The 18,423-nt window shown below is 41.0% G+C and overlaps 2 protein-coding genes across 6 annotated transcripts in view; both read left to right on the forward strand.

Annotated features, from left to right (window-relative positions):
- The first annotated feature begins 269 nt into the window (after positions 1 to 269).
- Positions 270 to 11,231, forward strand: daglb (diacylglycerol lipase, beta). Of its 2 annotated transcripts, none has more exons than XM_083903333.1 (15): positions 270 to 647; positions 1,455 to 1,606; positions 3,810 to 3,984; positions 4,085 to 4,346; positions 5,495 to 5,617; positions 5,729 to 5,856; positions 6,286 to 6,412; positions 6,513 to 6,596; positions 7,378 to 7,455; positions 7,592 to 7,672; positions 8,087 to 8,214; positions 8,387 to 8,455; positions 8,584 to 8,656; positions 8,971 to 9,218; positions 9,921 to 11,231. In XM_083903333.1, the coding sequence occupies exons 1-15, from the start codon at positions 553 to 555 to the stop codon at positions 10,135 to 10,137; spliced, it is 2,040 nt and encodes a 679-aa protein (XP_083759459.1). In that variant the 5' UTR covers positions 270 to 552; the 3' UTR covers positions 10,138 to 11,231. The 2 variants fall into 2 exon arrangements, with proteins under 2 accessions (XP_083759459.1, XP_083759460.1); XM_083903334.1 differs by having other exon boundaries at positions 5,732 to 5,856.
- Positions 11,232 to 13,247: 2,016 nt separating this feature from the next.
- spag9b (sperm associated antigen 9b) overlaps positions 13,248 to 18,423 on the forward strand; it is a 41,653-nt gene continuing 36,477 nt past the window's right edge. For all 4 annotated transcript variants that reach the window (XR_014593036.1, XM_083903550.1, XM_083903551.1 and 1 more), the window contains exon 1: positions 13,248 to 13,736. Coding sequence is in view for 3 of the 4 variants with exons in the window: in XM_083903550.1 (XP_083759676.1) it covers positions 13,437 to 13,736 (300 nt within the window). In the remaining variant the exon portion in view is untranslated. The remainder of the gene's footprint in view (positions 13,737 to 18,423) is intronic.

Here is an 18,423-nt window from a genome sequence, read left to right on the forward strand (position 1 = left end):
ACGTTATAGTTATAGTACAACACTGCCCAACAATAAGAGCAGCACAAACAAACAAACAAAACAACACCCCGGAACTTTGGTACAACGGATGCTGTTGCAGTGGGGACTCATCAACGGAACGGACGCAGGATGTCGAGAGAAAACAAAACAAACCTCGCTTCCTGTGTTGAGCAATAGTTAACGTCGCTTAAACATACGACGCTAAATCGGACACGAGCTAATGTTATTATTATATCGACATTACGTCATTCAGAGACGTAATTTATACATTTCTGGGGCGATTTAGACCGCGTTTGCTGGAGCTAGCTTGTAGTTAGCTTGTAGTTAGCTTTCCGCTGCACGGTTGTGAGATTGAGCAACTCTGGAAACGCGAGTGTGACATAAAGGTGCGCGGCTCGTCGCCAATAAAACTGTCACTGTGGAGTCATGCGTGACGTGGAGCCGCTGCCAGTTACTCAAGAGCAGCCTGCCCACTTCATAGCGGCGGAGAAGGGTTCGCCTGCATCGGCGTGAGACTCCGGCTTTTCGTGCGACGCTTCCTCCGTTAGAAAAATGCCTGGTATGGTGGTGTTTGGTCGGCGCTGGGTTATCGCCAGCGACGACCTGGTCTTCCCCGGCTGCTTTGAACTCTTCCTCCGTGTGCTGTGGTATGTTGTTGTTGTCCAGATGCTGCTACACATGTTTATATATTATCACAATAAACCGTTATAACGAGTGCTGCCGTTAAAGTCGCATGTTGTCATTCGTGAGGGTGCGGCGGTGGTAACATTGATTATTAAGGGTGGGGTTCACCAGAGACACCGTTTGGTTTCGATATGAAAACGATGTATTGTCTCCTATTGTCTGGTTTCGATTTTTTGTCACGATTTGTATTGAATACTGCCAGATTTTACGGTGGCCCTGAGCTGCAAAACACAAACGCAAAACAAAAAACACAAAGTTAATGGTTTTGTTTTCTGTTTGTGTTTTTTGATTTGCGTTTGTGTTTTTTTTGTGTGAGTTTTTTGTTTTGCGTTTGTGTTTTTTGTTTTGCGTTTGTATTTCTTTGTGTGTTTTATGTTTTGCGTTTGTGTTTTTTGTTTTTCGTATTGTGATTTGCATTTGTGTTTTTTGATTTGCATTTTTGTTTTGCATTTGTGTTTTGCACCTCAGGGCCACCGTACGTTTTAGAGCATCTGTACTGAAAACCTCAACAAACTACACATTAGCTCAATGAACATACAAAGCAAATAAGATGTGTTAACAAGTTTAATGTTGAAATACGCACGTTCTTATTCACAGTCTTCAGTTTTTAGAGGCAGTAATTCACAATATCGCGACATAGGGAATTGGGTGGTGTTGATGTTTATTTGTAACACAAGTTAAGAAATTATATGCTAAAAAAGTTCCTCTACTAGTTGGTAATAGTAGACGTAATGACAGTAATATTCACTGACTCTCTTTGTCCTGTGAAGGTGGATTGGCACGATGATCCTCTACACTCACCACAGAGGTCATTTCGATTGTAACGGGAGAGGAGTTCTTCACACGTACCTGATCGGACTGTTTGTCGTGCTCGGGCTCATCATCTTGTCTCTGTGGGCCATCGTCTTTGTCAGTGCTCAAGGTACATCTCTTTGTTTTCAGTTTGTTTATGTTACACCGCCATTGTTGGCAGGAAACGGCACCACTGCTTTGGTTTACAGCTGTCAGAGATCACTGTGCGCGGCGATCGCTCGATAGCTCGTAGACCCTTACACTGCCCCCTGGTGCATTTCGCGAGTCAAAGACATTTTTAATCCAGACCTGCATGTTCTGATAACATTTCTCTCATTCTACAGAAATTCTGTCTGAATTGTGGGACGATCCCGATACATTCTTCACATTTTGCGTTTCCCACAAGCCACGCGTACTCAGCAGGTGTCTGCCTTCCTTTGATCTGTGCGCTGGTTACCGTGGAAACCATGGTGTTAGCGGTGAAAAGCATGTGTGCGGGAATAGCGCTCAGCATTTTTCCACTTCTTCTTCTTCTTTCGGTCCACGATGTTATCCTGCAAAGCTCGTCATTGTGCTGGCAACAGGAAGTACATCTTCACACATTGTTTCATTTACATGAAGCTTTCAGGGCGGGGCTAAAACCAGGATATAACAAATTATTAGGTGCCTGCGCAGCAAGGCATTGTAGCCAGAACTCTAGTTGTCTTGTCTTGTTATTATTGTTATTATTGCTGCAGCTCCACACTCATGCATGGATTTCCCGTGGTTTCCTGCCAAAATGGCGTTTTTTCAATTCCTTTTTGTTGGGATTACGTTACATCAACTCCTGGAGCTTTTCGTCAGGATTGAAAAAAAAAAATCAGCCTTTTAATCATTATGTTGAGTCACTGACTTGTAATAAGGAGAATGGAGGTGTGTTTCGTTCCCGTTGTTCACCTGAACTGCTCGTCTTTTTTGTGTGTGTGTGAACTCACACAGGAAGTGTCTCACACAGTAGTTATAGTGTCAAAATACAGGTTACATCGTGTGTTACACCATGCAGGAAGTTTGTCCTTTTTTACGCAACACAACGTGGTGAGAAATGATGCAAGTCATTTTACGGGTAATGCTTTATATCGTTCTTAGTTCTAGAAATTAGGGATGTGCATTTGAAGCAAAATGCTGTTGAAATATTCAGCAGGTTTATTTGTCAAATATTGAATATTATCAAAAGATAAGTTGATTGTTTGAAGTAGTTTTTCAGTGATTTTGTGCAGCATTTGTTGTAAAACCGTTAGCTTTCATCAGATAGAGGGGAACAAGAAAATCAGACATTAACTGAACAAAATGAAGTGAATACTGACGATAGTTTTTGGTTCTAGAAATGATGGATGTGCATTTCAAGCAAAAAATACTCATGAAAATAATGTATGTTGAGGTAAAAGGAGCAGCTAATGAGATGCATTCAAAGACACCGGTAAATGTCCTCACTTTTGTGGCATCGGCAGCATTTTGAGTTTAAAAGCAGAGCTGCTGTAAGATGCATTCAAGAAACCTTGTACATTTCATCACCTCATAGTGTTCTACAAGTGTCTCTAGGAGTGTGATTTTATTTTATATAATAAACTTGGATAATAGACGACGTAAACATCTCAGTCTCCCACACCAGTCCATAGAGAAAATCTGTGTTTTTAGCTACTGCTGCCTCGTGTGGTCAGTTTGTGTCACTTGCATGAATCAGAACGAAGGATTTCAAACACCAAAGTCATTAAATTACACATTTCAACGTAATGATGGAGGCAACAGTCGTTTAAAAACCCCTTACGCTGTGATGTTAAAATCACTGATTTTCTCCATGGGCTTTGGTGTGGGAGAGTGAGTGGTTTTCAAAATGACACAATCTTTGACACGGCTGTTTTAAAAGTGTGCAGAATGTGTTTTTTTATTGACAGTATTTCTGTCTGAAGTGTTTCCCGGGACGATCACAGATTTTATTTTATATAATTAACTTAGATAATAGACGACGTAAACTGCTCACGCTCCCATACCAAACCCCATAGAGAAAGAAAATCTGTGTTTTTAGCTCTCTGGGACACAGGAGCTGCTGGTCTGCTGCTGCCTCGTGTGGTCACTTTGTGTCACTTGCATGAATCAGAACAAAGGATTTCAAACACTGAAGTAATTAAATAACACATTTCAACTTACTGATGGAGGCAACAGTCGTTTAAAAACAGGTGTGCGCTGTGATGTAAAAATCTCTGATTTTCTCCATGGGCTTTGGTGTGGGAAAATGAGTGGTTTTCAGAATGAAACGTCTGTTTTAAAAGTGTATTTCTGTGCTAATTGTCTCCCAGGCACCATCACCAACCCTGGCCGACGGCGCTCCATGCCTGCGCTGGTGTACGTGCGAGCGATCCTCTACATTCCAGAGCTGGTGTGGGCTTGTCTGGGCACCGTCTGGGTGTCTGAGGACAGCAAAGGCTGCGATCTCGCCACCGTGGGCTCTGTCGTCGCAGCAGTGGTTGCCAGGTAGATCGCAAATCGTCAAAAAAAACAGTTAAAAAAATCAAGTCAAAAATGGCGGGGCGGGGTTTTGATTCAGCGTCTCTTCACTCGCCCTTAAAAACAGCTGGATCATCCTGCTCTTCACCGCGGTGGGCGTGGTGATCGTGTTCGACCCCCTGGGAAGCCGGCGTCGTCAGCCGGCCCCCATGGAGCCGCTGGGCGTGAGGGACATGCAGAGCACCAACCAGTTCTTCTCCATCGCACGATCCATGGCCGACAAGGTGTGGGAGTGCAGGCTGAGGCTGATGTGCTGCTGTCTGCCACAGGACGACAGCAACAGGGCGGTTTTCTCCAGCATCGGGAAGCTGCTGAGTGGATTCTTCTCTGTGAGGCTCGTCTTTACTTTACAGTCTTTTGTGTGTGAACTTTCACATGTTAGAAGAGACATATCATCTTTATACATACATACTTAAAGGTGCATTATGTAATAAATGATAAAATCCTCCTAATATGTCACAGAGACTCAGGAATAATGTTCATATAACAAACTGAACTCACCAACAACAACAGTACAGACAAAATATTTGCATTAAAAAAATATTTTGTGTACACTACCGTTTAAAAGTTTGAGCTCACCTATACAATTTCCTTTGTGTTTTCCATTAAAAGTCAGACTTTTATTCATCAAAAGAGTTGAAGAATGAATAGAAAATATAGTCAAGACATTGACAAGATTAGAAATAATGATTCAAGAACCAGCAAAAGTGTTTTCAGCTGTGCTAACATCATTGCACAAGGGTTTTCAAGGGTTTTCTAATCATCCAATAGTCTTCTAACGCCATTAGCAAACACAATGTACCATTAGAACAGTGTAAATGTGCCTCTATACACCTATGTACATATTCTATTAACAACCAGACGTTGGCAGCTAGAATAGTCGTTTACCACATTAACAATGTATAGAGTGTATTTATGATTCATTTAATGTTATATTCATTGAAAACTGGGGGTTGGGCTTAGGGTTAAGTTTAGGACATTTCTAAGTGACCCCAAACTTTTGAACAGTAGGGTACATCTTTGTGAGGAACCAAAAAACTTGTAAAACCACAGGAAGTGAGGACAGTTTATCTGTTCGTCCTGTTTGGTCACACATTCAAAGGGCTTTTTATGGTTAAAGGTTAAGGATTAGTGTTAGGCATGTCGTTAAGGATGGTTAGGGTGTGTGTGTGTGTGTGTGTGAGTGTGTGTGTGTGTATTTATTACTTCTTGAGAACCTTTTCTGGCATAAACGATAACCTTTCCAGGTGTCAATTTCCTACTAATAATAAATACTTATAAAGGACTTTCTTATCTTATCTTAGCTTAAACCTGGTCCTAATGAGGCAGAACCTTGTTTCTGAGGAACCGGTCCAGTTTAGGACTGAACTTTGAATCGGGGTTAGGTTTAAGGTGAGGCAGTAAATGAATCTGTTGATGCAGTGGCGTAATTATCGCCTAGATTATTCCATACGAGTTAAAATGTGTGTGTCGTCAGGACACAGATCTGGTTCCCAGTGACATCGCGGCTGGTCTGGCTCTGCTGCACCAGGACCAGGACAAGAAGGAGCAGAGCAGAGACCCAGACACCATCATGGTTCACAGCCCGTCTTCTCCCATCGTGAGTCCAACAGTCCTCACAATACCTCGCGTTATTGTACCACTATATTTTTATACTAGTAGTAGTAGTAGTAGTACTTACCCTGCTTGTTTGTTCTGTTGTTGTGTGAAGGAGGAAGATCTGGAGACAGAGTTGGAGAAAGCCTCTCACTGGATGCGTTTTGCAGCAGCAGCTTACGGATGGCCACTGTACGTCTACTCCAACCCTCTCACCGGGGCGTGTAAACTCAGCGGCGACTGGTGAGATGATGTAAAATGTTAATTGTCTGTAAAATGTTAATTGACACCCAAAAACGAGATAAAAGAGTTTAAAGGTCCAATACTATTAGGGCTGTTAACACTGGTGCTTTGCGAGTGCGGCTCTTTTCAAATTAAAATAGCTGCACTCGCAAATCACCCCCCCCCCAGATGAATGATTTCTTTGTTACGTGGAGCAAAGAAACTCAAGAAAATATCCATGTTTAAGAATCTAAAACAATCAGAAATCTTGTTTTAATCATGACAAAAAGCTTCAAACCGATTCATCCATTATCAAAATAGTTGATGATTAGTTTAGTAATCGATTATAAATCGACCCAAAGGCAAAAACAACAAGTTTATTACACGGTCAAACAAAGGAAAAAACACTCAATTATTAGCATGTTTTCCGCCCTGTTTCCTGTGTTTCAGCTGCAGGAGTCACGCCGACGTGTACGACATCGTCGACGGCGACAACGTCGGCTGTCACTTCTCGTCCGTGCTGCTCACCACTGGTCTGCAGTACAGAGACTTCATCCATGTTAGCTTCCACAACCAGGTAGGACAAGGGTTCTCCCGTCCGCCCTGACCCCCCCCCCCCCCCCCCAAAGAAAACCAAACTGTGGCTTCATCGTCTAATCATCTACGTTTTCTCGCAGATCTATGAGATCCCGTTCTTTGTGGCTCTGGATCATAAGCGCGAGGCTGTTCTCGTGGCTGTCAGAGGAACGCTGTCGCTCAAGGTGAGCCATCTCATTCTCTGATCACTAATTTAGTCTTAACATAACACCCAACAGTTAAATATTAAGAGTAGTGCTGGGCGTGCTAACGGTGTCAACGTTAACGCATGTTAGCGCACAACGCACTTCCATGATGACTGACTGGAAAAAGACATGCGTGTTTACGTGCCGCGGCACCGGATTCTAAGCACCGTTTACCAGTTAGCTCCGTTAGCTGGGTTAGCTCCTTTAGCGTCGGTTAGTGCACTTACAGTCCAACTGTTTATTTGCGGTCTGTTTACTATCCCTTACATATAAAATTTAGCGTTACTTGAGAGACTAATTTTAACAATCGGGAATCACGTAAACATGACGACACGACATAAAATAACGGTAAACTTTAAAAACAGAGGCACACATACGCAGTACACAGGTATGCTGGTTGTTTGTAGTGCTGCTCTTTTCATTTAATAAACAGACCGCTCCAGTTTGACTGTAGGCACGCTAACGGAGCTAACGGAGCTAACAGAGCTAATGGAGCTAAATGGTAAACGGTGCCTGGACTCCGTTGCCGCGGCCTGTAAACATGACGGCACACGCTTCTTCTTCCGGTCAGTCGCTATAGAACACGTCATGCGCTAACGTGCATTAACGTAGACGTCAACTTGCCCAGCGCTAATTGAGCGTTAAAGCTGACTTAAAGCCAAGTTAGAGACATGTTCCCGTGTCCAAACCCACCGGGTTGTCGTCATTTGCTCCGGTCAGTATTGTTGTCTTACTCTGTTTGTGTCTCCGTGTTCTGCAGGACGTCCTCACAGATCTGTCTGCAGAGTGCGAGGACATGCCTGTAGAGGGCGTGTCAGGAGCCTGCTTCGCTCACAAGGTAAATGTCCATTCATACACAACGTGACATCTTCTATAAAGGGACAGTTCTGGACTTTTTTTTTTCAAAATTGTTGTTTTTATCAATGCAATCTGGTCTGTGGAGAGAGAGACTGATTCTCTGTACTCTTGTCTAGGGCATCAGTCAGGCGGCCACGTACGTCTACAAGAAGCTGATCAACGATGGCATCCTGAACCAGGCCTTTACTGTGGCACCGGTGAGCAGGAGAACTGAGATTATTGAGATTATTTCATTGTTTTTGCAACATTTTTTCCAAACTTCCTGTATGGAGACCCATCGTGAAACAAAGACTTTGAGAGGAAAACGGATCATGAATCGGAAAATATGTTATTAATGCCCAAAGAAAAATTTAAAAACAATCTAAAAATCAAAAAAATAGATAACAATAATAATAATAATATAGGAATATACAGTATATAAAGAGTAATATGCAGTATATGCACAGTAATATCAGTATTTTAAGATTTTAACTTACTATATAGATGATTGAAGTATTGGGAAATGGTATATTCTATATTATAACATAAATATAAAAAGTAAATGCAGCAATAAATGTACATCAATAAATATGTTGTAAATAAGTGTGTGTGTGTGTGTGTGTGTGTTACAGGAGTATAATCTGGTGGTCACTGGTCACAGTCTTGGCGCCGGCACAGCTGCACTGCTCGCCGTCCTGTTACGCAGCTCCTACCCGACCCTGCAGTGCTACGCATTCTCTCCACCAGGGGGCCTCATGAGGTGAGGATGTTTTACATGAAGTCTGGTTCAGACACTAGAGATGTTTCTCCTTCACTGAACTCTTAGAATCTTAGACATATAAGACATATATTATCATTACTTTTATTTTCAATTATTTTCATCGTTTTAAATGTGAATAAAACAAACTGAATCTCTTCTTCTCCGTGTGCAGTCAAGCTTTGGCTGATTACTCTAAGGACTTTGTCGTCTCCATCGTCCTCGGGAAGGATCTGGTTCCTCGGTAAGACTTGGATTATATTTGACATGCACTGAAATAAGCCAAACTCAGTTTGATGCAGGACTTAATCTGTGTTTAATCTGTTTACTGTAATCGTCTTAATCTGTGTTGTTTTCCTCGCTCTCGTACAGACTGAGCTTTCCAAACATGGAGGATTTGAAGAGAAGGATTCTTAAAATTGTGTCAAACTGCAATAAACCCAAGGTAAAAAACTATTCCCTGTCGTAATTTGACACCTTCTGGCTCGATTTAGGCAACGTAATTGATATTATATCTATAAATAGTGGTGATAATCATCGTATTTGTTGAAAAAATTGCATGGAATCAGCTACATTTTATTTAAAAAGTCACTTATTTTAATTCTAAGCTTTATTAATTGTGTTATAGAAGACTTTTACCACATTTATAGTCGATTTTATTGTTTCTAACACACGTAAATGTCCTTTATTTAACATTGAAAAGCCAAATAAAGTGTATGTTAGTATGTGACTGGCCTTCATCCTCCTCCTGTGTGTTAGTATCTCATCCTGCTCCAGGGTTTGTGGTACGAGCTGTTTGGGGGGAGTCCTGACGACGCCCCCACAGAGATGGACAACAGGCGCGAGCAGCAGCTGAGTGAGCCGCTGCTGGGGGAGGAGTCACTGGTGATTCGCCACTCCTCGTCCTATCAGAGCCTGGGATCAGACGACTCACCCGCGCACAAGACTCCACAACTGTTTCTACCTGGAAAAGTCCTGCACATCACAGAGGACGGACCATCACGAAGGTGACACTCACTCACTCACTCACACACTCACACACTCACTCACTCACTCACTTATTTACTCACTCACTCACTCACTCACTTATTTACTCACTCACTCACTCACTCATTCACTCACTCACACTCACACACTCACTCACTCACTCACTTATTTACTCACTCACTCACTCACTCACTTATTTACTCACTCACTCACTCACTCACTCATTCACTCACTCACTCACTCACTCACTCATTCACTCACTCACACACTCACTCACTCACTCATTCACTCACTCATTCACTCACTCACTCACTCACACACTCACTCATTCACTCATTCACTCACTCACACACACTCACTCATTCACTCACTCACTCACTCACTCATTCACTCATTCACTCATTCACTCATTCACTCATTCACACACACACTCACACACACTCACTCATTCACTCACTCATTCACTCACTCATTCACTCACTCACTCACTCACTCACTCACTCACTTATTTACTCACTCACTCACTCATTCACTCACTCACTCACTCACTCACTCACTCACTCACTCACTCACTCACTCACTCACTCACACTCACTCACTCACTTATTTACTCACACACTCACTCACTCACTCACTTATTTACTCACTCACTCACTCACTAGTATTCCCTTCTTCTTCTTCTTCTTCTTCTTCTTCTTCTTCTTCTTCTTCTCTGTCTGTAGATGGTGTTTTTCTCAGGTCAGATTTCAGTCTGAATGGTCTGACCAGAAGTCGTTCAGGAGTATTTTAATCAGTCCTCGGATGTTGACTGACCACATGCCTGACGTGGTGCTGAGAGCTCTGGACAGTCTGTCCACTGAGCGTCCATTCTCCATCTGTCCGTCAACCTTCAACAGCAGCCATCATCATCATCATCAGCAGCAGCATCACACCATCTGATCTGAGACCTCAGACTCCTCATGTCCTGTGTGCTTCAAAGCCCCCCCCCCCTCTGTTTTCTGTTTATATGTAAAAAAAGTCAGTTGAGTCGCTCCGTTCCTGATCCAGGACACGTTTTCAAGTACTTTCAAGGCTCTTTTCATGACCACGGAGAACCCCCCCCCCCCCCCCACGGAGACCCCCCCCCCCCCCCCTCCCCTGGTGCCTCTTGAACTACATCTACATGTTGAACGGTGTTTCAAGAAATACATGAATGAACCTGGTAGATTTAAAGGGATAGTTCAGGTTTGTTTTCCCACACACACACATATATGTATATGTATATGTATATATGTATATGTATATGTATACGTATATATTTATATATATATATATATATGTATACGTATATATATATATATATACGTATACATATATATACGTATACGTATATAGATGTGTATATATACGTATATAAAGGTATGTATGTACATACATATATATAGCAGCGTCTTAACACGGGCAATATGCAAATACAACAAGGAAACATAACTGAACTGTCCCTTTAAGAGAAAGACACTTGAGCTTGTTTGTTAAATTGCACTTTTAATTATTTAAACTTTTTTTTATTTTTTTATTTTTTTTAATCATTTTCAGCACTGAGTTTCTCCGTGAGCAACTTTAATGCCATAATCTTTGAAATGTGCGTCGTGAACAATGTTTTTTTGATGTGTAATCGTTTGTTTGTTTGAGTGAGTGAGTGGAGGAGGGCGCCCCCTAGCTTCAGTGTGAATGTGAGGATTACAGTCAGACTGTGTGCAGTAACTGTGTTTGGTCCCGTCGTGTGTTTTCAGGGTGAACTGTTCCTGTGCATCGGAGAGGGAGAGAGATAATGACTGATGGTGGAGAGCGAGCTGTGTGTGTGTGTGTGTGTGTTTACGCTGGAGTTTAGATTCCTCTGAGCATGGAAGAGGTAGAAACGTTTGTCCATCTCCATCTTTTGTTTTTCAGGGGGAAAAAAAACAGGTTTTCGGTGCAAAAACAAAACTCCAGAAAACCAAATGTTTCACATACTTCAGCAGAAATGCACTGAACTCCTTGATGCTAATAAAAGCTTCTTCTGAAGCGTCTTCATCTGGTTATGATTTACTGACAACACACAGTAAGAGTTCTTCAGGAACGTGATGATATCTCGTGAACGACTCCAGGGGATACTTTGATGTTTAGCACAAACATTCACTTGGATTCTCAGATTAATCAATTTTTCTGCTCAAACATCAATTTGGTTCAAACGTTCACTTGGACTCAAAGTTTATAAGAGTAGATTTTGTGGACACAAACATTACGGCAGATTTGACTTCAAAACGCTTTCCTTTAGACCAGTGTTTCCCAACCCTGGTCCTCAGAGAACACAGCCCTGCCATGTTTTACATGTTACCCTGCTCCAAAAACACCTGATTCAAATAAATCGTCAGCTCATCGTCGAGCTCAACTTTCAGATTTTGTCAAATTTCTTCAAAAAAATTTAATCTTTCAACTTTTGTCTTTTTCCACCCAACATTTTTTGTAAAAAAAAAATTTTTTTTCAACTTTTATCTAATAAAAAAGAATGTATATATATTTTTCAAAAAATATAAAAAAATAAATTATTTTTTCGAGATTAAAAAAAAAAAAAAGACGAAAAAAAAAGACATTTTTTTTTACTTAATGTATTAATTTTTTTTCTTACTTTTTTGGAAACTCGAGATCTCGACTTTGAAACACGAGATTTCAAGTTTTTTTTTTTTTTTTTAATCATTTTTTTGTTTCAACTTGTAAAAAAAAAAAAAAAAAATGTTTCATCTGAATCAGGTGTTCTTTGGAGCAGGGCAACATCTAAAACATGGCATGGACACATTCTCTGAGGACCAGGATTGGGAAACACTGCCTTAGACCACGATGTGTCGTGAACAATCACAAGAAGAACTTTCATATTTGGCTCAAACGTTCACTTGGACTCAAAGATGAACTGAATAATGGAACGTCATGGTCACTGTAATAAGAACACACTTTTCCTTGTTACCATGACATCTCATGAACACCAGGGAGTCATTTGAAATTTGGTAAACACGTTCACTTGGACTCAAACATGAACTGATTACATTTTTTGACGTTAAAACTCAAGATTTTGGTGACCTCGTGCGTTCATGACTATTATACTATATTAACTTAATGTCGGAAAGTTATTTGACACAAACATTCACGTTTTATTTTTAAGTTAAAAAGTTCACTGGTGGCATCTTCCTGTTATTAAAGGCACCATATGTAAGAATGTGGCCAAAAACTGTTACTACACCCAAATTCAAAATACCGATGTCTTTTTAGGTTCCGTTTTCTCCGTCATTGTAGCTCAGATATAAGCCGTGGTTTCTCTGCAGCTGAGACTCTACTGACTGCAATGATTGGTAGACGGCGGTAGGTGGCGCCACATGCCAAAACATGATTTGCAGTCTGCAAAAGATTTTTTTTAATGCAAATATTTTGGCTGTACTGTTGTTGCTTTCGATTTATTACATAACGCACCTTTAAGTCAACGATCACATGCTAATAATTATATATGCCTAAACAATGGACGTCCATCTTGTGACTTAAGCCATGAAAGTCAGCGAGGAGTTTGAAAATTATCACAAACTATGAATTAGTTGACGTTATTAGCAAATGAGTCACTCTATATCCCTTTGCGGCTCTCTTGGACATGTGACCCTATTGGCTTTCCATAGGCACATGTCATGTTCAAGTGATCCTCGTAAACGTCGAAATCTAAATGTCGGACCAATCTTTTTCAATCGAGCGAGGACTTTTACTTTAAAGTACTTTTGCGGCGTGTACATGTGAAACAAACTACGATTATAGATTTAGATATCCAGTGACTACATTCCGTTATGTCTTGTGTCTTATGTTTTTTACGTTTGTCATGACTCGGGGGTTAAAAAAGCTGTTGTTCTTCACATTTCCGACAGCACGTGAACGCATCAGCAGGAGATCATCTGTTGGACAGTGAAACTAATCAGGAGCCAAGTAAAGACTTTTCAGTGTTGCTAGCTCCAGAGCTAGCGAGCTCCCGCAGCCAGTCGTCCCACACGACTGTTGTATTTAGTGGTTTTTATTTAATGTAAAGTACAGTTTCTCCGCTGTACGTCAAAAACAACACCGACGCGATGTTTTAGGAAGAGTTTTGTGGCTCTTAAAGTTGACACGCCAGGAGAGCCAGCTGAAGCTCGGCGGCTAGCTCATTAACTAACTGTTAGCTGTTGGGGAAATAAGTGCAAGCGGCGGAGAAAATGGAGCTGGACGACGTTGTCCTGTACCAGGACGACTCGGGCAACTCCACCGTGATGTCCGAGCGCGTCACCGGGCTGGCCAGCTCCATCTACCGCGAGTTCGAGCGGCTCATCGAGAAGTACGACGAGGACGTGGTGAAGGAGCTGATGCCGCTGGTCGTCGCCGTGCTGGAGAACCTGGACTCGGTGTTCGCCGTCAACCAGGAGCACGAAGTGGAGCTGGAGCTCCTGAAGGAGGACAACGAGCAACTCGTCACCCAGTACGAGCGAGAGAAGGCGCTGAGGAAACACGTAGAGGAGGTGGGTGTCTCTCCACACCGACACCACAACCGCCAAACTGCTCCGTGCAGAGGGATGAGAAAACCTAACGCTGAACCCCATTCGAAAATCTGACAATTCACTCTCGCGTAGCTTATAAACTGCACTAAAATATCTTAAAGTGTGAATAAAGTAGTTATATCTGACAAATATAACCCTGTCTTTAATTCGGCATACTCTAATAAACTCAAAAGTCCCCAATTCCCCCAAATTATGATATATTATTGACTTGGATGAGATGCTGTGTGAATATCACAATAAAGACCCCATTCAAAAATATTTCAATTCACTCTCGCGTAGTTTATAAACTGCACTAAAATATCTTAAAGTGTGAATAAACTACTTATATATGACAAATATAACCCTGTCTTTAATTCGGCATTAGCTAATAAACTCAAAAGCGATGATTTTATTGAGTTGAATGAGATTCTATGTGTGAATATCACAATAAAGAAAACACTCGCAATGCGTTGATGATGGTTAATATCAGTTATTGAGACAATTGTGAGTGTGAAAAATCATTTATATTTAACGTGAGTTACTTAAAAACGCTGTCGAATTGTCCCAAATGACACTGACGTTGCCTCGTTTGTTTTTGAAGACTCCACGCCGAACCCCATTCAAAAACATGGCAATTCACTCTCGCGTAGCTTATAAACTGCACTAAATATCTTGAAGTGTGAATAAAGTACTTGTATATGACAAATATAACCCCGTCTTTAATTCGGCATACGCTAATAAACTCAAAAGTGATTATTTTATTGAGTTGGATGAGATGCTATGTGTGAATATCACAATAAAGAAAACACTCGCAATGCGTTGATGATGGTTATTGAGACAATTGTGAGTGTGAAAAATCTTTATATTTAACGTGAATTACTTAAAAATGCTATCGATCTGTCCCAACTGACAGTTCTCTTGTTGGTAGCTGCTTCTCTAGATTGGTTTGTGTAGACTCCACGCTGAACCCCATTCAAAAACATGGCAATTCACTCTCTCGTTGCTTATTAACTTCACACTAAATCTCACTATTGTGAATAAAGTATTTTAAAACATCGAACACAACCCTGTCTATAATTCGGCATACTTACTAATACTAAATACGACTTTTTTTTTTTTTTCGAATATTGCACTCTTTAAAGTGTTGTACCTGTAAAAACATAGAATCACAGCTCATTGAGGTGCATGTGATTCCTCACTCTCTAGAGCTTTGGATAAAACAAACATTGACAATGCAGATGAGGTCGTAAAGTGGTTGAGAGCATGAGTGACTACAGCTCATGTGATGCTTTCCCCTCACAATTACAGCTAAGTAATTTAATGTTCTTGTGCTTTTTTTTTTTAAAAGTCCAAACATGCAGCTAAATCTTTAATTTTCTTGGACATTAAACCCCACAAGGAACTCATTTCTCTAACCCCCATTTTATGCTTCTAATCCCAAGGATAATTAGTGTTGGGCAGCTTTGGACTGGATTAAAAAAAACCCCTTACTTTACTTTATCACAGACATTTTTGCACACGTTATGGCTTGTTGTTGACATCTGACTTGACAGTTAAACGGCGACAGGTCACACACACAAAGCAGGCTGTTAATAATTCATGTCATGTCGTAACATGTTGCTAAAGCTGTGAGGTGGAGACCTTTTTTCACATGGTGGCGTTAGTCTTGTTGTGCTGTGGCTGTTGCCGTGTGTTAAATACCACAGACGGCTAACATCTCATGGTCAAGTGATGTCATTGTTCACGCCCTCTGACATCTCTGACATCCTCCCTGCTTCTCTACATCTATGTCAGTGTGGAGGAACTTCAGTGAACAATCCTAATCCAGGATGTGGTGTTTGTGTCTATAGTTAGTGATGACTGTACCAGGCAGGAGTTAGTCAACAATGACACAGACGTTCCATTCAGGCTTAAAGTATAGAATATAAAGGGTGAATTCCAATTCCTTTCTTAATCCTCAATCTCAAAAATGTTCTCCCTCTAGTCCAAGTTCTGTCCTGATTCTCAGATAAATTAAGTTGAGGGTCAAGTTTAAGGGCTGTATCGCCCTCAATATTGAGATTTTCCAACACCACCCTTGGGAGCAAGGGCTACCCAGAATGCATTGCGTGTTTTCACATAAGAAAGATGGCGTCGAAAGCAGCGAAACGAGTGTGCGATACAAATGAAGTATTTTCTTTGTTAATAGAGATATAAAAATGATCTTAGTTTAGGCCCATATTATGGATTACTGACGTCATTGTTGCCTAACATTTATTTTTATTTGACCATCTTTTGTCAATAGTCGGCCGGTGTGGTTTACTTTTCAATAAGTCGTGGTGTGTGGTAACTGTCAGCTGAATATTTGTATGAGTATCATCTTATAACTAACTGACAACCTAATAACTTGACTGACAAACGGATCAGAATAAATAATCCTGACGTAAATGTCTTCTTCTTCTTCTTCTTTTTTGGAGTTGACAGACTGGACGCAGCTTTTGCGTTATTCTGCCCCCTACAGTCTGAAGACGTATCTGCATTTAAGGGGTGTCCCATTTCTAAGTGACAAAATAACCCTCAACACTTGGTTTTGAGGGCCAGTTAAGATTAAGGGTTGAGCTTGAGGGTTAAGATTGGAATTGGAATTGGCCCAAAATATGTGTCACCTCACAAAATTAAATTTAGTGACATTTTCTGACCCGGAACACCAGATTCCTAAAGCCTGGGTTGAGACCCTCAGATTAGTCGCAGAGATTCTTCTTCGGTTCCCAAACAAATTAAGATTACTTGAGAAGTTTTACCAAGGGTTAGGGTTAGGAAATATTCACATTTAAGAAGCTAAAACAATCGGAAATCTTGTTTTAATCATGGAGAAGCTTCAAACCGATTACCCACGACTACCCATAACAGCTCGCTTCTTAATATCACGTTAAAATGTCATGTTTTTTAATACTTACACATTCATTTTTGCATCTTAAATGCCCTTTATCGTCAAAAAAGACGCTTTTATTTTGAAATACTGTCACAAATATTGTTATTGCCCTGTCATGATGGGAATATAGTGATATAGTTGTAATCTTGAGATTACAGACTAGACATGCTCAGTTTCCCCTCAGGCCACTGCATTAGGACAACTTTAAATACAAATATAACAAATACATTTTGTATTATTACAGCCAGTATAACCACTACTGTATTCTCGTTTCTTAGCATATGCTCTTTAAGTTTCCAAAGGTACCACTCGTTGCCTCTCGGTCCTTCCACGTTCTTCACCGCTGCTCCTCATTCAAACGCCAAAACCGTTGTAAATGAAAGTGTTCCCTCCAGTGTCAGGATAACATGAGTCGCCTGCCGCACACGCTCTGAAAGCAACGGAGATGATTAATCACACCAAATAAAAACAATTTAAGAGCCAAGTCCTGCTTTTTGCTGCTATGAGCCCAGAGGGTGGTGGTGGAGGAGGTTAGTCTGTCTGAGTATAAGAGAGGAAAAGGCAAGGCAGGAAATTCTTGGACTGATTTCCCTCAGTGCTTTTGTCCAGTTAGAGTCGTCTGCTGACTGTACCATTTCACCCTGATACCCCAAGGAAAGGGAGCCAAGGAATGGAACTGCTGGGGTCTGGTTCTATCGGTTCTATTCCGCAAAAAAGTACATCCCATACTGTACCAAACCGAACCGTTCCACTCGGTGGAAACGGGGCTCTAATGGCAGTTTGGGTTTAGAAAGAAGCGACGACACAGAAATGGAACCTTTTTGTCCTTTTTGTCGCTCGTAAAAGTTTCCCGTAAACTCTGCAGTAGGGATGTGAATCTTTGGGTTTGATCACGATTCCATTCAAAAATGTATACGATGCATAGTGTGTTGAGGCAAATGATGGCATCAAAACAATACAGTTTGTATAAGATAATGTGATCACACAAAGGCAAACTTCAGACAAAAGTTAACATTTATTCATTCAAAACAAATACAAATACTTACTGTACAAAAAAAAAAACTTCCATTAATAAAAGCTGCCTTTTTCTCCCACAAGTTACAAAAATAAACTCTATACCACAGGTGTCAAACTCAAGGCTCTGGGGCCAGGTGTGGTCCGCTACATCACTTTATGTGGCCCGTGAGTGATTTATCAGTCTGTGTTAAAATAGGTCTATGCTGCTTTAAGGCGTGCGTTGACCATAATCTACATTTCCCACAATGCACGGCTATTGCGTTACCCGCAAATTGACGGCACCACCTCTAGATCGGAGTGTGTCATTGTATATGCGTAATGCGACGAGTGAAATTGAATAAGTAATAAATACAGAAAGTTACCTAGAGTACTTACATTTATTTTACGTTATATTTGGTTACATTAGTTACATTTATTCTGTAAGACAGTTACATCTTGGCCCTTTGAGGGTAACCATGATACTGATGTGGCCCTCAGTGAAAATGAGTTTGACACCCCTGCTGTACACAAATAACACAAACTGGTGTTTTGTGTGTTTTTTCAAAATAGAAACTTTAAATTCTTTAGTATATATGCCCCAGGCCTATATGTGGCGCTGTAACGCTGCCAAAGAAATGCACACAAATGGCGAAGAAGAAGAAGAAGATGTGGAGCTGTGTACGAACTCCAAACACAAAAACAAGATGGCAACAAGAGTTAGATAGAGTTGGTTTTCTACATGAATAAATGTGAGGGTTGTTC

Source organism: Microchirus variegatus (genome assembly GCF_963457635.1).
Source record: "Microchirus variegatus genome assembly, chromosome: 17".
NCBI lineage: Eukaryota > Metazoa > Chordata > Actinopteri > Pleuronectiformes > Soleidae > Microchirus > Microchirus variegatus.

Coding starts and splice junctions, on each gene's coding strand:
- daglb (XM_083903333.1), top strand. CDS start 553: ATGCCTGGTATGGTGGTGTTTGGTCGGCGCTGGGTTATCGCCAGCGAC. Junction 4,347..5,494: donor TGCTGAGTGGATTCTTCTCT/GTGAGGCTCGTC, acceptor GTGTGTCGTCAG/GACACAGATCTGGTTCCCAG. Junction 6,597..7,377: donor GAGGAACGCTGTCGCTCAAG/GTGAGCCATCTC, acceptor CGTGTTCTGCAG/GACGTCCTCACAGATCTGTC.